At 47.1% G+C, this 24,664-nt stretch overlaps 1 protein-coding gene across 1 annotated transcript in view; it reads right to left on the bottom strand.

The window, feature by feature from the left end:
* SLC2A10 (solute carrier family 2 member 10) overlaps positions 1 to 24,664 on the bottom strand; it is a 129,498-nt gene that overhangs the window by 10,437 nt on the left and 94,397 nt on the right. The window contains exon 3 of the mRNA XM_086932596.1: positions 10,007 to 10,129. Within this exon, the coding sequence (XP_086788722.1) occupies positions 10,007 to 10,129 (123 nt within the window). The remainder of the gene's footprint in view (positions 1 to 10,006; positions 10,130 to 24,664) is intronic.

Raw genomic sequence — 24,664 nt, 5'->3', positions numbered from 1 at the left:
GTGACTGGGCAACTGTGTTTCTAAGGTCGCTCGGTGTATTAATGCGCCTACACTAGATATTTGAATGTAACATACATGTCACGGGTTTGAATAATGTCAGATTGTAATACTAAGCGCCAAGTAGCAGTTTAATGTGTACTTTCTAATAGGAATGAAATTATAAATGTTAGTTAACACCAGCATCCGCTAAACAAAGCGGTGCCTTTCATGGCGCTATAAAAAGGCAATTATTTCACCTTGTTATCACGTAACGCGTGTTCTTTTGCTGACTTCTAAATAATGACCTGGAAGATGTATAGAATCAGAACGGTTTTAAGGCATGGGCAAAGTGGGCTCTGGCCCCGGGCCCCAGCATTTCGTTCTCCAATAGATCTAGCTCAGTTCTGTAGATTCGTGCCCAGATTACCTTGAATCACTGTGCCTACAAAAAATGAATGTGTAATGTAAACGGTGATCATGTAATGCGCTCAAATACCTTCGGGTCAAGTTCATATCACCCTGTTTAATTTCTGTGCATGTCACAAGCATAGAGAACCTTGGCCAATGCCAGGGCATCGGAGTGATTTAGCTGCTACCCCTGGATGCCCATGTAGTTAGATGACAAAATGTTGTTGTTTCTCACATATTTCTGTAAACATGAACTTCACAAGAACGTTGTTAAAGCGTTGTTTATGTTGTAAAACACATCATAATTGCAGCAAAACATTTTTTATTTAATATACCATTTATTTATAATGTCTTAATGTGTATCCCACTCATTCTCCCTTCCAGTACTCCTCACCATTTCCTCATCACCAAATAATTGTGTGAATTATTTATGGGTCTGCTTTACATTAGCAACATGTTCTACATTTAGGGGTACTCCGATGTAGTAATTGACCAGGGAGGAAAAGGGCCCTCTTACTGACTACACCTCAGTCAATAATGACCTGCACATGCCCCCTTGATAATATTGCTGAAATGATGTAGTGGGCACTTTCAAATTTGATGTTGTGAATATGGAGCCAGCCAATTGAATGTGCCCTTTTCCACCTTGAAGAGATAAAAAGTAACCCAATTCACAAATATTGGTACATGAGTAGGCCTAGCTTACTCTTGTAGTACTCCTGGCTTATACGGGCATTTCAGGCACAAGTCAAGAGTAGGCCCGGCTTACTCGTTAAACTAAGACTATTACTGTCTTACTCTTTTAATTCTGGGGGGGCTAGAAGAGTAAGTCACAGACAATCTTTGTGATCTGGTCGACCAACAGGCCCAACTTTACCTCCCCCCTCAGCTACTAGAATTCTTGCGCCATGCTGCACTACATCAATGGATAAATCCTTAATTCAGGAAAAGTTGCTTGTAGGGTGGAGCATTGTGGTGCAGATTGCCCACTTTACTCCCCTTACAGCTGAGTTTTTTTGGGGGTGCTATTCGAGAAATTGAACCTTTGTAAGATTAAAAACCTGTGGATACAGATTGCTAACTTTTTGCAGAGAATTGTGCCTTTTCTCTGATTTGGGCTTGATTCACGGAAGAGTCGGAAATGTATGCACAGGCCTGTGCCCTTCCACCAGAAAATTTGAGTGCAACAGTCACCGTCAAAGAAAGGTGGTGGCGTGGTGTTGTGTGTGGCTCTGTGTGTGTGTGTGGCTCTGTGTGTGTGTGTGTGTGTTGCTCTGTGTGTGTGTGTGTGTGTGTGTGTGTGTGTGTGTGTGTGTGTGTGTGTGTGTGTGTGTGTGTGTGTGTGTGTGGATCTGTGTGTGTGGCTCTATGTGTGTGTTGGGGGGGCTCTCTATGTGTGTGGGGCTCTGTGTTTGTGTGGGGGGCTCTGTGTGTGTGGGGGCTCTGTGTGTGTGGGGGGGCTCTCTCTGTATGTGGGGGGCTCTCTCTGTGTGTGGGGGGCTCTCTCTGTGTGCGTGGGGCTCTCTGTGTCTGTGTTTGGGAGGGGCTCTGTGTGTGTGTGGGGGGGTCTCTATGTGTGTGGGGGGGTCTCTATGTGTGTGTGGGGGACTCTGTGTGTGTTTGTGTGGCTCTGTGTGTGTGGCTCTGTGTGTGTGTGTGTGTGTGGCTCTGTGTGTGAGTGTGTGTGGGGCTCTCTGTGTATGGAGCTCTCTGTGTGTGGGGGGCTCTGTGTGTGGGTGCAAATGAAATAGGTCTCGCATTTGCGAGAGATTAAGCTATTGTCATTGTAAATGTAAAAAAAAATTTATTTATGTTTTTGTTTTTAAAACATATAAATAAATGGCATTGTCATTTACAATGACAATAGCTTAATCTCTCGCAAATGCGAGAGATTAAGCTATTGTCATTGTAAATGACAATGCCATTTATTTATATGTTTTAAAAACAAAAACATAAATTAAAAAAATGTCATGAGCAATGCCAATAGCTCTAACTTTAACAATGCCGAGACCATTGCATTGTAAATGCTTGTTGGATATTGTCATTGATAGGTGTAAATGTTTTCTGATACTAAAGACAACCTCTTGGTTCAGGGTTTGTCAACTGGCCCATAGGGACCTTGTTGTTTTTCACTAACTTAGCATGAGCACGTTGCAGCTTGCCTGCTGCTTTGCACACGTTACTACACATCTTCATTGTTTGCAATAATTTCAAAGACTGCTTTCACATGAGAACTCATCGTGGTGTTCACTCTATGCATGTTCCTGGAATTTTGACTGAACATTATGTGCAAGGTCGAACAACAATGCTCCTTGTTATTTTGTTCTGGCCAAGCCTTAGCCCTTAGACAAAACATACAGATGCAGCTGTTGTTTGGACCGCGTACTTGGGTTTTTAGTGGGGTGCACGAATAGGTGACACATACTTGGAGAGAGACCTTTCCGGATAGAAGAGCACCTATGATGTAGATTTACCATCTATGGCCTAAGGTATGGGGTCTGCTGAGAAAGCATTAAGCATTAAGCATTTGGGGATGCTGTGCACGCAACAAAATTCATTTTATTTATTTATATGTTTACTTACCTGTAAAGCTCCATGATCCATACATTACTACCCCCCACCCTGCCCCTCCCCCCGTCACCGCCCGGCAGGTACTTCCACTACCGACTGCGGCTGTCTATCACACTGTACTTCTCAGCACTTTACTGCACTCTACTCCACTCCACTCTATGCTGTGCCACTCCACTCTATTACACTTTACTACAATCTCTCTATGCCACTCCACTCTACTCCTCTCTACAGCACTTCACTCCATTCTACGACTCTTTACTCCACTCTGTACTGCGTCACTCTACGTCACTCAGCTCCATGATACTCTACTCCATTCTATGCCACTCCAATCTACACAACAACACTACGCCCCTCCACTCTATGACACACTACAGCATGACACTCCACTCTATGGAACTCTACTACACTCTATGCCACTCCACTCCACTCTACGCCACTCTACGCTATGATACTCAGCTCTATGATGCTCTAGTCCTCTCCTCTCCACTCCACAGCACTCTACTCCTCTCTATGTCACTCTATGACACTTCACTTAAGGTCACTCTACTCTACCACATTACACTCTCTGAGACTCTCCCCTACTCCATGCCACTCCAAACGTATCCCACTCCACACTATGGCATTCCACTCCAGTATAGCCCATTCTACTCTATGACACTCTACTCCACTCCACTCCACTCTGACACTCTATGGCTCTTTCCTGCACTCTACTCCACTCTATGCTACGCCACTCCACTATATGACACTTTACTACAATCAATGATATACCACTCCACTCTACTCCTCTCTACCACACTCCACTCCACTCCACTCTATGGCACTCCACTCTATGTCACTTTACTCCCCTCTGTGCTACACCACTCTCCATCAAAACACTCTATGCTCCTCCACTCTACGACAATCGAAGGCATGACACTCCACTCTATGGCACTCTACTACACTCTATAGCGTTTCACTCCTCTCTATTTCACTCAACGCTACGATACTCAGCTCTACGATGCTCTACTCCTCTCCACTCCACGACACTATACTCCATTCTATGCCACTACATGACACTTCACATTAGGCCACTCTGCTCTACCACACTCCACTCTCTGAGACTCTACTCGACAATGCTCTACTCCACAGTAAGTAACTGTACTTTACTCCATAACACTCCACTCTACTCTACTCCACTCTATGACACTCCACGCTGTTGTACTTCACTCTGACACTCTACTCCACACTATAAAACTCCACTCTATGCCACTCCATGCTACAATACTCAACTCCAAGATGCTCTACTCCTCTTCACGCCACTCTACTCTATATCATTCTGTGACACTTCACTCTAGGCCACTCTACTCCACCACACTCCACTCTGCAACACTTCACTTTAAGATACGCCTCTGTACTCTACTCCATAACCCTCCACTATACACTACTCCAGTCCACTCTACTCTACGCCATTCCACTCTACCCCACTCTATGGCAATTCACTCTACGACATTCCACTCTACTACACTCTAACACTCTATGCCACTTCCTTCAAAGCCACTTTACTTCACTCAATGTCACTTCACTTTATGGCACTCCACTCCACTCTACAGCTCTACATTCAACTCCACTCCTCAACACATTAATCCACTGTATGCTACACCACTCTACGCAACTCCACTATACATCAGTCAAATCGATGACACTCTTCTTCACTATATGCCACTTCACTGTACTCCACTCTACTCTACTCTATGACACTCCACTCTAATACACGACACTCCATTCGGATCTACAACACTCAAATCTTCGACACTACACTCTACACCACTCCACACTACGCCAACCACGCCACTCTATGCCTCTCTACTCAACTCTACGCCACTCCGTTCTACAACATTTCACTCTATGTCATATCACTTTACGACTGTCCAGACTATGACTCTCCATCCCACTATACGTCACTCTACACCACTCCACACCACTTCATTTAATGCTACGCCACTCCACTTTATGACACTTTACTCCACTATATGCTATTCCACTCACACTCTACTATGCAACCCTCTACTCCATTACATGGCACTCTACCCCTCCGTATACCACTCTCTGCCACTCCACTCTACATCTCTGCTCAACTCTATGCCACTCCACAGCACTTCACTCCGACACTTTACGATACACAACTCTACTCTACTCTACTCCACTCTACAACACTCCACTCCATTCTATTCCACAACACTCTATGCCGCTCTACTCCACTCTACTCCTCTCCACTCCACTCTATGTGTCTCCACTCTACGTCCGTCCACACTACACCACTCCACTTGGCTCTGCTTCCCTCTAATCCATGACAATCCACTCTACAGCACTTTATTCCACTCTACACCAGCCCATTTCACTCTCCTCTAAGTCACACACGTTAGCCTACTGAATAACAGCCAAGCTGGTTTACAACATGGTTTAAGCACATAGGAAGAGCCAATAGCGCTTGCATAGGCGAGACCTAATGGCTTTGCCAATGCTTGTTTGATATTATTTATACCAACTTTCACGTCTTTTCTTGCTTTCAAGAATTGTCTGCAGTTTTGCTGCTTCAAAATAAATAAACATTTGGGAGAGAAAAAACGGAACTCTTCTTGTTGCAGCGCTACAGGAGCTCAGGACCCGTCGCTGCAGATAGACTGGGCAGAATAAAAGCTGGGCTTTTGGCCAAAGCTGCAAACAACTCTACTCTGCTAGAATGCATGACTGAACTGAGGCATGTGCAATAACTCGAGTTATATAAATGGCCTAATTGAATTATTTTATTGTGGCTATGTTCCAGCCCAGAGCTCTAAGGCACATGTTCATCACTGTGTACAAGGGCAGAAGATGGTACCGTTTCTTTAGCTGACATTCATGGGTTACGGTGCATTTTTAGATTTCGATATGCCCCTTAGTATAGTGTTGTGAGCATCCACGTGCTATGAAGTGTCTTGGTTTTGCTCACATTCCATTCCATACTACCCACCCACTAAGCGTTTAAACAATTAGAAATTGCAGGCAGCTCAGGATTAGTCAGTTCTGGATGTATTTCCTAGTAGCCCCCACACCCTCTCCTTACTGTATTTGTACTGCTGAATTATCCATTTTTAAACATTTGTATTTGATATCTCTTCATGCTACTGCTGATTCCTCTGCAGCTGCTGCCATTATGAGAGAAATAACTTGTGGGCCTCCTAACAGGCCCTCGGGTGCTGCCCACAATATAGATAGTTGCCACGAAGCAGTGAGATGCCCCTGGGTGGTTAACCTCTGTGGGACAATTTGAGGTGTGGTCCTACTTCCTAGTCATTCCATCTTTCCTTAGTCTTTCATGCATCTTTCCATCAAACTTCTAATGTTCTTTCTATACTTCTTCTTTTGCTTCTACTATGCCCTTCCTTTTAACATTCTTCCACACTGCCTTCCCTCATCCTCCTATCTTTTCATACATCACTATCTTCCATTGCACAGCACATTTTCTGCTTTGCATGGGGGCCATGTAGTTGGTTTCCATGCTCAGGGCAGCCATACAGGAAAAGCATTGATTGCCCTCCTTAATAGCCCTGGGCATCGTCACTATTACCTGGCAGCCCAGTGGAGGTGGGACCATCAGGTGAAGGGCTTCCAATGGGCAATCCTGAGGTTACTCACCTCTAACAGGCAGGCAACCATGAGTCTAGTGGATGGGGCATAACTTTTTTGGTAAAAGGCATTCATAAAACTCTAAATGAGGGTTAATCATCTGGTCCAACAGTAGTGTACTCCAGAAAAGGCATCAAGTTTGAACTTGGACATATCTATGAAATATTTAAGAACTCTGGTTCATCTGCTGGACAGAAGTCATAACACAAAATAGTTTGATAGGTATTTCTGAGAAAAAAACACCGACATCAAGGGACAAGACATTGGAGAAAATGATGCTCGAGTGTCAGAAGGAAGAGTTTCCACTTTCATCTCCACTTTGGATAATCAATTCAATGGTTGCTAAGGTCAGCGTTGAGGGAGACACAAGAAAATTAGACACTGAGACAGCCAATGTGGTTAAGTGCAATATGTGCCTGGTAGAGTAAACATAGCAGCAACAGCTGGCTTGCTTTGCTCCTCCTTCTGAAAAGGGGCTTGTGAGGGGCAAGAAGACAGACTATTGATAAAAAGGCCGACCACAAATTGCCAGTCAAATTTCACTGCACGTTTAGTGTTGACACAACCTTTGAGCAATATGGTGACTTAATGGATCCCTGATGTATTTAGTCTCTAGATGGAGAGCACCTTTCCTATGTTGGTGCTGAAATATCCACTGCACATTTGCAAGGACACATTGTCTGTTTCTAGATATGATGGCCAGGTGGGTAGAAATAAGCATTTTTTGTGATACACTATTAGCAGTGAAATGTCATTATGATTAAACAGGGAATGCTACTCTAGATGTAAAGAAATTGATGCAAAATTAAGTATTTATGAAGAAATAATATCTTTAGGGTGCATTTGTGAGTGCCTAGACAGGACTGAAAATGAGTCAAAAACAAAACAAAATCTCTTGAGAATTTATGGATGCGAGTGTGTGTTTTCTGTAATCAATAAGCAAGTAAAGAATTACAATGTAATCTGAAAGTTACAAAAGACGGCAAACTATTAAATCAGCATGGAAGGGGACATGTGTGTCTAGTGGATATTGGATAAGTGGGCTTAAGATAAGATATAAAATAAATTCTGGATGCGTTAAGGTGGATGGGGAGGGTATTCATTTCTAAAGTCGGTTCTTCATTAATATTGAAGTCTGTATGCTCATAGTTCTATTGTTAGGAAAATATTATTTGTTTTACTATGGGATTTATTGCATACAAACTAAGTCTCAAATGATCTACTTCTGTAGGCATGGAGGGGCTTTGTCGGTTGGCCGCCCAAGGGTTAAAAGAATGACTAAATGACTCTTGGTATGGACCCAGAGGGAACAGTGTGCTATCTTTTATCAATCCAGTGATTAGTCTATTTGTGACATTTCGAAATAGTTTCAGAATCATTGAAGCCAAGACAGTCCCGTGGTCACCAACGACTATCCGGGAAGATCTACTGGGTTTGGAAGAGCAACAAGAAGCCACAGCTGGTACACACGCACTGATATCCCTGCTGATGCTCGAATGCAAGTCAAGGAGGACCCTCCGCTTAAGGGAAGACTTGGGGAAATAGGAGGGACCGACAAAGAAGGTGGTGCTGCAGGCACAGAGGTATGGAAAGTGTGTGTGGCTAAAATTCACAACTTCAGCTACTGGTTCATGTGGTTGTATGAAGCACAGTGGTTACGGGAATGCTGAGTTTTGATTGGTTTTCTGAAGATGAAGTGGTTTGCTTTTATCCGATGTTTTCAGGAATTGTGCTACAGAGCGAGAGCCCTTGTACGTGCCCCTGGTTGAAGGAGTTTCACGACCTGAGCAAAAATGACAATTTTCGTTGAAGTCCCCCTACTGCTCTTGCAACAAGGCAATTTTTGGTTCATTTATGACAGCCTGGCACACTTATCTCCTCGTGTCGTGGCACTACTAGCCCTGTAGCACCGGCCTTGCTTGATTTGGGTGACTGCGAGGGAGGCTCTTGGTGGAGGAGAGCAGAAGCACCTGCGATGAATTTTAGGGTTCTCCCATGGAAATATTTGAGGGTGCACCTTAGTGATTTGAGGGTGCAGCTAGTCAGTGAAGTGAATTCCCATTTGGGGTGAGGAGGGAGGGGAGCAGCATGGCTTCTCCCACATTACTCAAACTCTTGCTCCTACACACTGGACAACTAGTTCTTAAGTAAATATGGGCATTCTGTGCAGATTGCGATGTTTGGTTGCTGCAGCGCACAAGTAACTGCAATTAAGCTGCGGGGGCGGCTCCTCCGTAATCAAGGAGGAGCACTGCCACACTGGTCAGTCAGTCAACGGTCAAGCGAAAAATAAAATGACTGCTACTGACTGAGTTGATGCCACAAGAATAGGAAGTGGCGGGCCAGGCATAGCAGGGAGGAGTGGTAGACACACTGTAAGTGTACATGTCTGTTATGGCCGGGCGTCTGAGGCCGGCCAAACAGACATGCGCACTTAGTTTTTCCAACCCAGCTGGGTTGCGCAGCTGGTTTGGAGAAACGTCACAGGCTCTAAGCACTGTCTGAGTGGCAAACCATGCAGTTCAGACTAATCCTGGCGCTGCTCTCATGCTAGGTATAGCATGAGAGCAGCGACGGGATTTGGTGGGGAGCCTGTGCCCCAGTCGATGTTGGGAGGAGAGCAGAAGAAAAGGTCTGAGGCAGCCGCGTCAGCTACGTTTTAAAAAATATTATTCCTAATCCACTACCCCCCACTTTAGTATTGCGGCAGCTGCCACTGATAAACTGTGTCAGTTATTCAATTTTAAAAAAAGAGTTCTGGTGAATGATGTCACAATAGGTCTCAAAACCCCCCCAGCTGGCATCATCAAAGGAAAAGTCTGGAATGCCTAATGTTGGTGATTATCAGAGATGCAGGATTGGGAAAGAGAACAGTATTTTCCCATGACTGGATGACCGCTTGAAAGCTATTGGCAGGAGCAAGAACCTCATTTCTGTAGCTTTCAATAATTAAGACGCTCAGACGTGAGTCCCTTGCTCACTTTGCCACTTGATTCATGCAAGCCTGGCTGAAGACGGCTGGAATGCCAGAAACCGGTCCTAGGAAGCTTTTTTCCGGTCCAGCGAAGGCATGGCTTGGCAGTTCGGTCTGGACTGTTCCCATGAGGCACAGGGTCAGACTGATTTGCATATGGCCATGTCTGAACTTGGGTGGCAGAGCGGGCTAAAGAACGGTGATGGATTAAACCCAGATCTGTTGACTGGGTGTGAGTATTTGATTGGTTCAGATGCTCCGTCCATCACCACCCCCTTTTGTACCGCTTTCAATAATTAGAGATGCGAAAGAGAAGGGTAAACCTGGCCAAATCCCTTCAAATCCCGCCACAATACTGGAGAGTAAATCTCGCGAGGATTAACATATCACAATAACGCACAAAGCCTTCTAAGTAACAAATAAACTTACCAACGACATCTAAAAACGATAGGCTGATTACTAAATTGGTTGCCCAGTTGAAACTGTTGCAAAACGCAAAGGCTCGTCCTCGTATTTCGGCGGGATAGATTTCACTCAGAACCAGCCACGTCACTGAAGAAATAAAAGGTGAAAATAATGTTCTTTTGAATAAACTTCCCAGTCTCTGGCATCTTAAATCTCAAAATATCAAGATAATACACAATTTTCAGGATTAACTTTTATACTTAAAAAAAAAAATTGATACACCTGCTTCACCCACCTCTTCTGTGACTGCAAAACAATAACGTTGTCAATTAAGAAAATAAAGTAATTTCCTAATTATAACAGTAATGCCATAAAAAACAGAGTGTTGTCAGCTGCTTCGTAACAGTATGTTCTGGTTTGGAAGGGAAAGGGCTTCAGGTTAGCTCTGTGTGAACATGTTCAAGAACAGGAGTATGTAGAAAGTGTCACTATCCCTCCAATGAATGAGCCATATCTCTAATGACACAGAGCAAGAGAGCGAGCACACCTGACCAGTTTATAAGGGGTTCCTGAAACCTTTCATCCTCGCTCTATTCAACCCTCATTTTATCCTCAATCTATTCATTTCCATTAATTCACCCATCCATGTGTCCGCCAGTTCAGCTTCCTACCCACCCACCTCATCCAATCATACTTCCTTTCAACCATTCAATCATCACTATATCCATTAATCGACCCACATGTTCATATTTCGGTACCTCCATCCTTTCACCCATCTGGCTATTCTTTTCCATCCTTTGCCCATTCACTATTTCACCTATTCTTTCGCTCTTCCATCCAGCTTTTTTTCCTTTCATCCTTCCATTAAAGCATTCACCTTTTCTTCCTTTACTTCTTTCACTTCTCCTTTCATCCTTTTGTATATTCCTATTCTTGCTTTCCCCTATCTACCCCTCTTTTTTTCTCTTCCATTCCTTTTCATTTTTCACCTTTCTCTTCAATCCATGCTTTCTCTAATTGTCCTTTCCTTTGTTTACCACAATTTGTATCATTCCTCTTTTTCTTTCGCCCTGCACGGCAGCCCACCACCCACTTCCCTCGGTCACGGTTCTGCCTAAAAGGGATATTTATGAGCAGACAGAAGAGGCCCCTAAACTACGAAACAATGCTCTAGAAGGACCGGGTTCACCTGCGCATGAGACCCCGGGGCAGTACCTTTTAGGCTCCTGGAGCGGGGGCTTCACTATGCAGCTGTTCAAGTTCAGAAAAAGTATAAAGACCTCCAAGAAAAAGATCCAGTTAGGCAGGGGACTTCATAGATTGCCCTTAGTTTGAGTAACTACCGCCTTAAACATGTCCTAGATACTTTAAAGCAGATAGCCTAGTCACTTGTCCAACACTGCCTACAATCTTCTTAGTTCATTTTAATTCATAGTTTAAAACAATATGGATTTGATCACAAACACAAGTTTCATCTAAAATTATAAATCAGAATAAAAAGGTAAACAATACATCTGAGACTTTTAGCTGCAGATTCCTTAACTTTTGAATTCTCTCCAGGCACCAGTCTGGATCTGGAAATGTTTTCAGCGGTCCATCTGCTCACCAATTTGGCGCCGAACCACAGCCCTTTGGGGTTTCCACCCTAGGTGTCTATCCTCAGTTACCCGACTACGGCAACAGCATCGGCGGCACCAATCGAAGCCATTCCTTCTCTCAATGTCAAGGCATTGTCTTCTCAGTGTCGGTAGACGTCGGGTGCTGAGTCAATGGAGTCATCTGTGTTGAATGCTATGCTCCTGCTTCCCTCTCATGTTGGTACATCTGAAGGTCGTCTTTTAGGAGATGATACAGAGGAGCCTGGGCTTTTGCAGCTTTTATCTGAGGTTGTTCGACCTTTTATGGAGGAGAATTGGCTGTGTGCACTAGGGGAAGCTAGTGGGTTAGTGTCTTCCCCAGCTTCAGGATTTCTTTCACCTCCTAGCCTTGTTACTGAGGAGAGCTCCTCTTTTGCAGACATGCTAAGGCTATGGTTTTGGAGTTCATTCTTCCTTCTGTAGAAAAGTCTACTGATCCTCTGATGAACGTCCTCTGTCAAGGTCAGACACGGGTGGAGCCCGTTCTTCCATATAGTGAGGCCCTGTACGACATTTTGTTGTGCACTCGGGCTAAACCGGATACTGGGGTCTCACAGGCACCAACCAGCTCCTGGAGATCCAGCTTGTCTCGACATGTATCCTACTTATCATAGTGTGATGGTATAGGCTGCTTCCGCCTCACAGAATATTAATTCTCTCCCTAATGTTCCATCGGACAGAGATTCTTGGAGCCAAGATACATGTGGCATGCATATTTTCTCTTCTACTAGATCTGCTTTGAGGTCCATCAACATGTCTTGTGTTCTTGGGCATTCCCATGCATTGTGGGATTCATTAAAATCTATGTTGCAATCGCGTCCAGATGACCTCCGATCCAATCTTGATCAGTTGATTCGGGGTGGCTAAACTGGTCATTAGATGTGGCATGGATACCACTGATTGTGCCGCTCGAGTCGAGTTGAGTTGTGGAGTTGTGAGGGGAAAGTCTCACTGTACTGCTCGCCACAGGAGTGGCTGGGAGCCAACGCCCACTGGGGGAAAAGCCATCTGAGAAGTCCGGCCGCAGCGGAGGTGAGAGGCGCAGGCGAGCGGGACTGCGAGGACCAGCATTCTTTCTGTCATCTCCAGCTGGTTCCTCTTCCCGCCGCGCCGCGCCCCCTCCCAGTGCCACGCCCCCCTGCCTGGGATAGTTCTTTACTCCTCGCGGCCCCCGCTTCGCGGGAGCCGCTCGAGTCGAGTTGTGGAGTTGTGAGGGGAAAGTCTCACTGTACTGCTCGCCACAGGAGTGGCTGGGAGCCAACGCCCACTGGGGGAAAAGCCATCTGAGAAGTCCGGCCGCAGCGGAGGTGAGAGGCGCAGGCGAGCGGGACTGCGAGGACCAGCATTCTTTCTGTCATCTCCAGCTGGTTCCTCTTCCCGCCGCGCCGCGCCCCCTCCCAGTGCCACGCCCCCCTGCCTGGGATAGTTCTTTACTCCTCGCGGCCCCCGCTTCGCGGGAGCCGCTCGAGTCGAGTTGTGGAGTTGTGAGGGGAAAGTCTCACTGTACTGCTCGCCACAGGAGTGGCTGGGAGCCAACGCCCACTGGGGGAAAAGCCATCTGAGAAGTCCGGCCGCAGCGGAGGTGAGAGGCGCAGGCGAGCGGGACTGCGAGGACCAGCATTCTTTCTGTCATCTCCAGCTGGTTCCTCTTCCCGCCGCGCCCCCTCCCAGTGCCACGCCCCCCTGCCTGGGATAGTTCTTTACTCCTCGCGGCCCCCGCTTCGCGGGAGCCGCTCGAGTCGAGTTGTGGAGTTGTGAGGGGAAAGTCTCACTGTACTGCTCGCCACAGGAGTGGCTGGGAGCCAACGCCCACTGGGGGAAAAGCCATCTGAGAAGTCCGGCCGCAGCGGAGGTGAGAGGCGCAGGCGAGCGGGACTGCGAGGACCAGCATTCTTTCTGTCATCTCCAGCTGGTTCCTCTTCCCGCCGCGCCGCGCCCCCTCCCAGTGCCACGCCCCCCTGCCTGGGATAGTTCTTTACTCCTCGCGGCCCCCGCTTCGCGGGTGCCGCTCGAGTCGAGTTGTGGAGTTGTGAGGGGAAAGTCTCACTGTACTGCTCGCCACAGGAGTGGCTGGGAGCCAACGCCCACTGGGGGAAAAGCCATCTGAGAAGTCCGGCCGCAGCGGAGGTGAGAGGCGCAGGCGAGCGGGACTGCGAGGACCAGCATTCTTTCTGTCATCTCCAGCTGGTTCCTCTTCCCGCCGCGCCGCGCCCCCTCCCAGTGCCACGCCCCCCTGCCTGGGATAGTTCTTTACTCCTCGCGGCCCCCGCTTCGCGGGAGCCGCTCGAGTCGAGTTGTGGAGTTGTGAGGGGAAAGTCTCACTGTACTGCTCGCCACAGGAGTGGCTGGGAGCCAACGCCCACTGGGGGAAAAGCCATCTGAGAAGTCCGGCCGCAGCGGAGGTGAGAGGCGCAGGCGAGCGGGACTGCGAGGACCAGCATTCTTTCTGTCATCTCCAGCTGGTTCCTCTTCCCGCCGCGCCCCCTCCCAGTGCCACGCCCCCCTGCCTGGGATAGTTCTTTACTCCTCGCGGCCCCCGCTTCGCGGGAGCCGCTCGAGTCAAGTTGTGGAGTTGTGAGGGGAAAGTCTCACTGTACTGCTCGCCACAGGAGTGGCTGGGAGCCAACGCCCACTGGGGGAAAAGCCATCTGAGAAGTCCGGCCGCAGCGGAGGTGAGAGGCGCAGGCGAGCGGGACTGCGAGGACCAGCATTCTTTCTGTCATCTCCAGCTGGTTCCTCTTCCCGCCGCGCCGCGCCCCCTCCCAGTGCCACGCCCCCCTGCCTGGGATAGTTCTTTACTCCTCGCGGCCCCCGCTTCGCGGGAGCCGCTCGAGTCGAGTTGTGGAGTTGTGAGGGGAAAGTCTCACTGTACTGCTCGCCACAGGAGTGGCTGGGAGCCAACGCCCACTGGGGGAAAAGCCATCTGAGAAGTCCGGCCGCAGCGGAGGTGAGAGGCGCAGGCGAGCGGGACTGCGAGGACCAGCATTCTTTCTGTCATCTCCAGCTGGTTCCTCTTCCCGCCGCGCCGCGCCCCCTCCCAGTGCCACGCCCCCCTGCCTGGGATAGTTCTTTACTCCTCGCGGCCCCCGCTTCGCGGGAGCCGCTCGAGTCGAGTTGTGGAGTTGTGAGGGGAAAGTCTCACTGTACTGCTCGCCACAGGAGTGGCTGGGAGCCAACGCCCACTGGGGGAAAAGCCATCTGAGAAGTCCGGCCGCAGCGGAGGTGAGAGGCGCAGGCGAGCGGGACTGCGAGGACCAGCATTCTTTCTGTCATCTCCAGCTGGTTCCTCTTCCCGCCGCGCCGCGCCCCCTCCCAGTGCCACGCCCCCCTGCCTGGGATAGTTCTTTACTCCTTGCGGCCCCCGCTTCGCGGGAGCCGCTCGAGTCGAGTTGTGGAGTTGTGAGGGGAAAGTCTCACTGTACTGCTCGCCACAGGAGTGGCTGGGAGCCAACGCCCACTGGGGGAAAAGCCATCTGAGAAGTCCGGCCGCAGCGGAGGTGAGAGGCGCAGGCGAGCGGGACTGCGAGGACCAGCATTCTTTCTGTCATCTCCAGCTGGTTCCTCTTCCCGCCGCGCCGCGCCCCCTCCCAGTGCCACGCCCCATTGTTATACTTAGGAGAACCCGCTCACGCGCATCGCGGGACGCGCGCGGGGCGGTAACCGGGGCGAAGACCGGGCAAAGAGCGGGCCGTTTGAGGCTGTTCGAGGACTGAGCGGACTGGACTGGCCCATCCTCTTTCGTCCCGCATACCATCTCTAACCCCAATCCAGGACTACAAACTACCGCGTCCCCTTCTCCCTCCCTCTCCTAGTGTTATTGCTTTTCTCCATTTCCTTAAGGCATGAGCTCTAGGATGACTAGGAGCAAAGCCTCCAAAAGTGGCCATCCGATTAGTGGCCCTATGGATGACTTCATTACCCGCACTAACATCGCTATAGATCAGGAAATATCGAAACTCCAAGCCAGGGTATCCCTAGAGCTGGGTGCCGCTAGAAGGTTGTCGGAAATTATTGCCACTTCTAAAAAATCTTCCCTAGGCCCCATAGCTGCAGCTATTACCCCAGAGCGAACTACCATTCCCAGGTGTGTTGTCACACAGGTTGAGGTCCATCCGACCCCGCCCCCTCTGTCTCCTATTCCACCTCCAGCCCAACTACCTAAACTAATCGAAGTGGGTGTACCCGCCACTTCTTGCACTCAGAATGCAAGCGCTAAAATTCCATCTCCGGTGACATTTAATGCCCCTGGCGCAATCGTACCTAAACGGAAACACCGTTCTCGCTCCGCTTATTCGCGGAAGAAGGCAAAGATTGCGGTGTCACATGATTTAGCAGGACTGGATGGCGTAGTCAGCACCACTCAGGGTGTACAGGTTCCTGTGGCACAGCCCGTAATGGAGGGGGGGGGGGTTAACCACCAAGTCAGCCCCTGAGCAGGTCACCCTGATTTCTGAAGAGGAGGGCCCGCGGGTAGATGGTTTGGCCAACAACGATAGAGAATTCATTGATCTAGTGTGGGAAACTTTAAAAAAACTTCTTTCCCCTCTAGAACTCAGACTCTCAAGGATCGAAAATAATTTACTTGAAATGGAAAAGAGTATTATTGCTCTTGCCACTCTCGGCCTGAGAAGTCTCGAGAATAAGGTTGTTCCAGACACTATTATACCACCTCTAGTTTCAACACCACAAGCCCCTCAACCTCTCCCTATAATCCCTCCCACTCGCCCGGTCCCCAAACCAAGGACAGTGCCTGTGGATCAAATTTTAACTGGTACAAACCCCAAGGCCTCTAAATGCGCCCCTTCACACCACCCTGCAAATCCTAAACCTGGAGCCATCCCCAAAAATCATTCTGGCGACAAGGGCTACCAGCCTACTCAGGATCCCCCAGCCAAGAGCAACTTTAGAGGGGGCTACATTGACCTCCCACCTGAGGCCAATGATTATGTGGTTGTCCTAACGGGTGTTCCTCAGATTGGTAACGACCAATATGAGAATCATTGGTCCTTGAAAAATAAAATAATGCATTGGCTTAATGTCAATAGACCAATTCCTAATGGCCATAGAAGTAGAGTCTTGATGGTACGTAGAACCCCATGGGTGGGTCCAACGAGAAAGAGCAACCCTGGGGATTGTATAGTTGTAACATTTGACGACCCTCACGCAGCACAGCATATATGCTCGTGGCCCTGTAGTGAAGGATCTTCTGTCATCCCCAGGCCATTGTCCTTTTTCTATCCTCCACGCCCTACTTATAACCAATCAAACAACTGGTCACTTGTTAACCACCAAGCTAGGAGAAGCCGCCCTAACAATCGTGTGGATTCCTACCCAAACTGGAACGGTTTCCCTACCTCAAATAGATTTGGAGGCCTGGAGGAAGTAGATTGACTCCCCAGGGACCTGGAAGCTGAAGGCCCCCCTGTTTCTCCTCGTGGTGGTAGGGATGCCCTAGTCATCGACCTCCCTCCTGACCTGGCCAGAACATCAAGCAGCCCATCTCGGGAGGGTGGGCCGAGGACTATGAGCAAGGTCGTTCCAGTCGATCTGACTCCAGGTGATTCTTGCCCAGGTAGTAGGAAGGTCCAGTTGGTTCCCCCTCATACTTCACCTCTGCCTCCTACCCAAGCCATGCTAGCGCCAAACCATGCGTTGGAGGATACTACGACCTCTAACATCCTCCAAAACGAGCCCTTAGATAGTTTTCCTGCAGAGGCTGTGGTTTCCACATTCGAACCTGCCCACTCCGCTGTTTATCCTCCTATAGATGCACCACTGCTAAAGATTTTAAGCTGGAATGTGGCAGGGCTTGTCCGCAACCTCGATAACCCAGAATGGAATGCGTTTCTTGAGCCTTACAACATCTGTATCCTGCAAGAAACATGGACACAGGAACCAAAACATAGGGTAGGCTTCGCTACCTACTTTGTTCCAGCTCTCCAGCAAAGTGGATCTAAGGGCCGACCATCGGGAGGCCTTTTAATATGGGTCAGCATTGCTTTGGGCCTGAAAATAAGTTCTAGGCCCACTAAATCTCCTGACCTACAGAGAATTTCAATCCACTGCGAAGGTGGGAGGACATTAGAGGTTTTTAACCTCTACCTGAGAGGCGCTAGGAATGGGTCATCAAACCTACCATCGACAGGCCTAAGTAACGACCTAGCTGCTTGCAAAATTGACTCCTATGTCCTCCTTGCAGGCGATTTCAACTGCTGTTTCGAGCCATTGGCAAAGGAGGACATTTTGGAATCCTTCGATGAGGACACAAAAAGAGGAATTCCGATACTGACTCTCGATCCAATCCCAAAATGGACGCAAAGTGCGATAGACATAAATGCACTTTGCATGGAGCACAATTTGCGTTCGACGAATGGTCGTTCCAATTCGGATCCTGAAGGCGCCCATACTTACAACAGGACTGGCCACACCTCCAGAATTGATTTTATCATGTTGAACTACAATCTTTGGCCTCTCCATAATGACATGGAGGTTATTGTTTCTACCGACAGCGACCATAACCCCCTCTCTTTAACTCTTACTTCCCCGTGGCAGACAAAGAAGCAGGATAAGCCCCCCCATATCTGGAAATCATCTCATAATGTTGCTCCGACAAACTGCAGCAGGCGCTTGAAGTGGGCTAAAGTCAAAGCGGACGAGGGCAGACTGTTGCAAGCTGGGGCCATTTTGTCTGGGGTGGAGTCTCAGCTTGATGTTTTATGCTCATCTAGCCTAAATGTGTTACCCTTATTTATAGAGACCATAGAAGTGCTGAGTGAACTGTTTGTTATCCCTCAACCTAAGGTCAGGTCTGCTGCTAATAGTGTCCCTAATGCTAAAGATAATTGGTACTCTGCCAAATGTAGAGCTGCAAAGAAGGACCTCATTTATGCAGTAAAAAATAGGGACCCAGTGACCATCAGTTCCGCAAGGAAATCTTATAAAAAAGCGGTGACTGAGGCGAAGGAGATTCATGAAAATCACTTTTGGCGGGAGTTAACTGAGGCAAGCAATAGGAAGGACTCAAAGGGGTTCTGGGATCTCTTGAGAGCAAGAAACAAGCCCATTGATCAGCAGTTAACCTGCAACATTCCCGGCGATGTATGGTTTGCCCATTTTTCCAAATTATACTCTGCTACACCGGGGGAAACTCCCCCTCAAGGCTCCACGATCTGCCCAACAACTATTCCTCTTGTCACCGTCGACCCCTTCACTACCCAGGAGGTCGAAAGGGCAATTAGTGGTATTGTTTCCAACAAGGCTCCAGGCCCGGACGGGATTCCTGGTGATCTGCTGAAGTCCCACCCAGCAGTATGGGGTAGATTAATTGCCACACTCTTAAACGAGGTTCTACTGGGAGGTTCCTTCCCGGCCTCTTGGAAAGGCGCTGAAGTGGTGCCAATCTTTAAGAAAGGCAGCAGGGATGATCCAGCCAACTATCGTCCCATCAGTTTGCTGGATTCAACCCAAAAGGTGGCAGGAAAAGTGGTACTGGGCAGGATTTTGCAGTGGATCGATGAGGAAAAGATCCTGTCTGACTTCCAGGCAGGATTCAGATCAGGGACAGGCACCATCGAGCAGACATTCCGTCTCCTAATGCTTTACTAGAAAGTAGTGGTGCTGGGAGGGGGCAGTTTGTATTTAGTCTTCATTGACCTGCGTACTGCCTTCGACCTGGTCCCACGGGCACTACTTTGGAACGTCCTCGATGGTCTAGGCTTACCCCCCTACTTGCTGTCCCTGCTCAGGAAATTCCATGAGGACAATTTCGCCCAGATCAGATGGGGTGTCCAGGGAGAAAAAACATCTCGAATCCCAGTAGACAGGGGCGTCCGCCAGGGATGTGTGCTCGCCCCCACTCTGTTCTCTCTTTATGTCAATGGAGTGGTGGAGCACCTGCTACAACATCCTGCAGATGCACCTACCCTGGCGGGCATAAAAGTGCCCACGCTCCTGTTTGCGGACGACACCCTTCTGATATCCAAATCTCCAGCGGGCATCCAGAAATTGCTCACTTCCTTCAAATACTTCTGCGACTCCAAGGGACTTGCAATAAACATAGGCAAGACAAAATTCCTTGTCCTCAACCCCCCCAAGAAATCTGTTATTCCTCCTGTCTTAGACTCTATCCCTCTGGAAAGAGTCAAAGAATTCGATTACTTAGGAATACGTCTCAGCGATACCATGACCTGGAAAGCTCACCACCAGAAGGTATTTCTGACTCACAAAAGGGCTACTGGAGCCTTGCTTAAAGAGCAGCGAGCCTCATCTTTAAAACCAATAGGGGCACTGATTGATATCTATAGAGCAAGGGTTGTGAGCGCAGCCCTGTATGGGGCTGAACTGTGGGGTTTGCAGAGAGTTGATACCCTGGCCCACCTCGAAAACAATTTTCATAAAGATCTGATGAGGCTACCTCACAGTACCCCCACAATCCCTCTCTTGTTAGATACAGGCACACGCCCAATCTGTGAGCAAGCAAAATTGCGTCCCTTGCTACTCTGGTCTCGGATATGGAATGTCCCTGAACTCTGTAGCTATGCGGATGCCCTAAGAGACCTTCTGTCGCTCCCAGGCTGTAATAAGGTACCCTGGTTGAGGGAAGTCAAACTTCTGCTCTATGAGCTGGGTTTGGGAGATGCCTGGGTCAACAAAACCGCACCTCCCAAACAGTTACTTAAGAAGGTGTATTGGCTCTGGGTAGATAATAAGCGAATGACTAAACCCAACCATTGTAAATCTGTCGTCCAGTTCTTGCTAGTTAAGGAGTTACCTTATAGGGAACCCTATCTGGACCAAATTCATAATTCTGGAGACAGATCGCTGTATTTTAAGTTTAGGGTGGGTGTGCTCCCTTTAGGACTATTCACTTCCTCTTGGAACCCTCCGCACCAAACGCTTCCTTATTGCCCGTTTTGTGATACAAAGGTCGAATCGGTCGCCCATTTTTTGTTTGAGTGTGGAATTTATGCAGCGCCAAGATCGAAATGGCTGAAGCCCCTGTGTAAGACTTTGGGAACAAGGTCACATGTTGAAGCCCTAAGCATTTTGCGCTCAGATGCACGCCCGTTTTTTGCATGTTGCATGGCGAAATTCTTAGGTTGGGCTTGGCGCTTAAGAACTTCAAGGTTGTTGCTGCTCCAGTAAAGTGTCCCTTGATAAAACTAAATTTCATGCTGGTGTATATATGGAAAAGGTTATTATTATCTGCACACTTGTTTTTAACGCTTTTATCCTCTGAATCTTAAAGCACTATATTGTATATTCTGTACCGTTTTTATTGATGTTGTACTGCTTTTATGATACGTACTGTATCGAAATAAAGTTACTTACTTACCACTGTTTCAGTGGGTCGGGCCCTAGCATCCTCTGTGGTGCTATGTTGTCGTGCCTGGTTGCGATCCTCAGACTTTTCAGAGACTGTCCAAGCTGCTTTGGTTGATATGCCATTTGAGGGCACCCAACTTTTGGTGCCCAGGCCGACTCTGCTTTGCTGCATTTCAGCAACAGTCGAGGTGAAACAGAGTCCTAATTTTTCTCTTTCTAATTATTTGCCTAATTAAGTTTTTTCCTTATACTTGACTTGTTTGGGTTCTACAGTGAGTCCTATTCCACAACAAGAGGGCAACAAATGGATGGCCACAGTCTTAAATGTTAGGAATATGGAATGACCTGCCACAAAAGGCAAAAGCACCATAAACAGTACCATAAAATTTCTATCGTGGAACATTGCGGGTGCCAAAAAGGAATTAGAGGAAGACACAGCCCCAGCATATTGGGAGCACTATGACATCATCACCCTGCAAGAAACATGGATGATGGAATGTAAGGAAGTAGCCAACTATACACTCCACCAAGTAAAAGCAACCAGAACACACAATTATGGTAGGCCGAAGGGCGGATTAGCAACTTATATATCAACCGCGCTAAATATTCATACAGAACAATTACCGAGTACGACATCTGATCTCCAAGTAATAAAAATGGAACAGGGTAAAAAAATAAAATAATAATACAACAGTAATTTTAATAAATCCTTACATTCATCCAAATGCAAGGATAAAAAGGTACAATCCGAAACATTAATGTCACTAGTCGCTTCTATCAGATTTGATAATCCAGAATGGGAGATAATTATAACCGGTGATTTTTATTCATATTTAATCCATACACCAGATGATGATGATCAGCTGATAGCAGACAACGAGCAATGGTCCGTTCCTCCACAAGCATCACGAATAATAAAGAGACAAGACTTAAAGGGGCAACAGCTGGTCCAGACATTAGAACATCTAGGCCTTCGAGTCCTAAATGGTAGAACAAAAGAGGAAAATCCACCGCGCTGGACCTATCAGGGTATTCACGGGCTGTAAATTTTAGATTATACAATTACAACTCTTCCCTTACTTGCATGCGGGGCGAAATATAAGATTAAATATTCCACCCGAAGTTAGACCATGGAACCACCATAACACATGAATATCAATGCCATCCAGTAGAAGATATTGTAAGAATAATAAAAAAGGTCATAATGATGGCGCCCCAGGTTGAAATGGCATCCCTCAGACCATTTTCAGGACGGATCCAGACTACTGTGCAAAATCGCTACAAGGTCTTTACAATGAAATCACCTTAACAAATACCATCCCCATAAACTGGAAGGGGTCAATCATCAATCCGATCCACAAGGGTGGTGACCGGGCAGATCCGGCAAATTACGGGTTAATTACACTCATGGACGTGGAAGCAAAATACTTTGACACACTAATCCTGGAGGACCTGGCGGAATGGTCTAATACAAATGGCCTCATTCCTGTAAACCAAACTGGATTTCGTAAAGGTTGTGGCACCACAACAAATATTTTAGCACTTGCAACGAAGCCGATAAATGTAAACGCCAGCGAAGGCCACTACAAGTGTGCTTTATATACTTTAAATCGGCATTCGATCGAGTGAAACGTGGGCTATTATGGACCAAACTACACAACCTAGGGCTTCCAGAAACAATATTACGCCTTATTATACAACTTTACACAAATACTTGGGTCCGTGTAAAACTGGCGAATAGAACTAAATTATCAAAAAAAATACTAACTGAGATCGGATTAAAACAAGGCTGTGTAATAGCCCCCCGCTTATTCAATCTTTTTATGGCCGACCTCGCACCTTGATTGGATCAAGCAAATGCACACCCGCCGCATCTGGGAATATTGCCCATTACGCATCTCTCTTATGCAGGTGACATCGTTTTGTTTAGCATGACCCGAGTAGGCCTACAAAGAGCACTTAATGAACTATTGTTGTTTGCCAACACCAACGCACTGGAGATTAACGAGACAAAAACAAAAACTATGTCATTCACGAATTGCACACAACATCAGTATCTTTTCAAATTAGGAGAAAAGCGCCTTGGAATAGTAAATAACTATAAGTACCTAGGGGTATATATCGACAAAAGACTGAATTTTCAATTGCAGAAACAATATCTTGAAAAAAAAGGAAACAGAAATATTTATGCCTTCTACGCCATCGCGAAGAAGTTATATGGCCCCTCATTTACGCCTCTAATCTCGGTGATGGCCGCAAAACTACTACCATCAATTACGTATGGAAACATAGTGTTAAATGGAAAAGATGGTAAAATCTTAGACTCAATACAAATAAAGGCATATAAAAAAGTTTTCAGATTACCCCAGTCAGCAGCCCCGGCACAGGTCCGACTTGAATTTGGCCTCATCAAGCAGGAAATTGGGAGAAAATACGCAATAATCAAAACATGGTATAAGGTATGGCAGAATCGATCTAATCTGCTAAATGATGCCTTATGGAAAGCTCAAGAGGAGCCAAACTCAAGCTATGGTAAATTTTTAAAAAAGGCATTCGATGAAACTGAGACGTAGGAGCTATGGGCAAAGAACCCTGCATTCCAAATATTCCGTAGCTTAGTAAACAAGGTGTCAAAACTGCAATCATTTTTGGCAGACAAAGCTACCTTAGCAAAAAGATCGCACGGATGGATGGTTCTCCAATCATACACATCACTTCGACCGGCGGAATACCTCGGAGCAACATACTCGCCTCACTTGAAACTCAAGTTAATGGCAACAAGATTTGGGGTATTACCAAGCCTAGCGGAACAACCATCGTGGAAATATAGTGGCGTCAAATCTTGTGGTTTATGTGGTGAAGCCTGGCAAGACATCATCCATCTAATATGCGTCTGTCCCACCTTAAAAATGCAACGTATGCGCCTACTGAAAAAGGCTTTTAATGACAGAGGTATTCGAACATGTAGAGGTGCAATAATTAAAGGACTCGGCACGACAGACCCTCAGCTGACTTGTAGAAAAATTAAATTCTTACTATATTATGAGACAAACTTTAAATTGGCATCATGAGAAGAACACTGCTGTTGCCCTATTGGAATTATATAACTAATATGCTTGTTCATGTTTTTAAAATATCTTTTTTTAATAATAATTCTATAGGGACATTATATTTGTATTATGATATTGTTATGGTTTTAATTAACTTAAACAATAAAGACATTTGATTCATTCATTATTTGGCTTCTTCAATTTCTTACACGGCTGGCCGTGTTATGGCAGTGCCATAGTTGTCTCAATTCTGCCTGCTGGTAACACCCGATGTGGTGTACCTGCGGTTAGCAGATATTATTTTTCGATACTATCTATGACAAGGTATGTCCCCTTTTTGTGTGTAACAAGGATACCTATCAAATACATTTTCTTTCCCTTTTTCCTCTGATAATGGACTTGCTCAAGAGGTCATTTGCTTGTGGTATTATCTTCAGGTTAGGCAGTTTACCTATGCCTTCCACCCCCACCGGAACTCCCTCCACCGGCCGTGGCTGGTTACCTCCTTTATATGGGGGTGGGTTGTATTGTTGCCTACTTCATGGTTGTTCCATGAATAATCCTTGCAAAGTTATCTGGGAAGTTTTACCCCTCCGGGGTTAGTTTTTACACCCATGACCTGTATTTTGTTGGGAGTTTTATACTGTTAAGAAGATATTCACGTCTATGGT

Source organism: Lissotriton vulgaris, chromosome 7 (assembly GCF_964263255.1).
Source record: "Lissotriton vulgaris chromosome 7, aLisVul1.2, whole genome shotgun sequence".
Lineage (NCBI taxonomy): Eukaryota > Metazoa > Chordata > Amphibia > Caudata > Salamandridae > Lissotriton > Lissotriton vulgaris.
The sequence above is the reverse complement of the archived record's forward strand: the minus strand, read 5'-3'. Positions and strand labels throughout refer to the sequence as shown.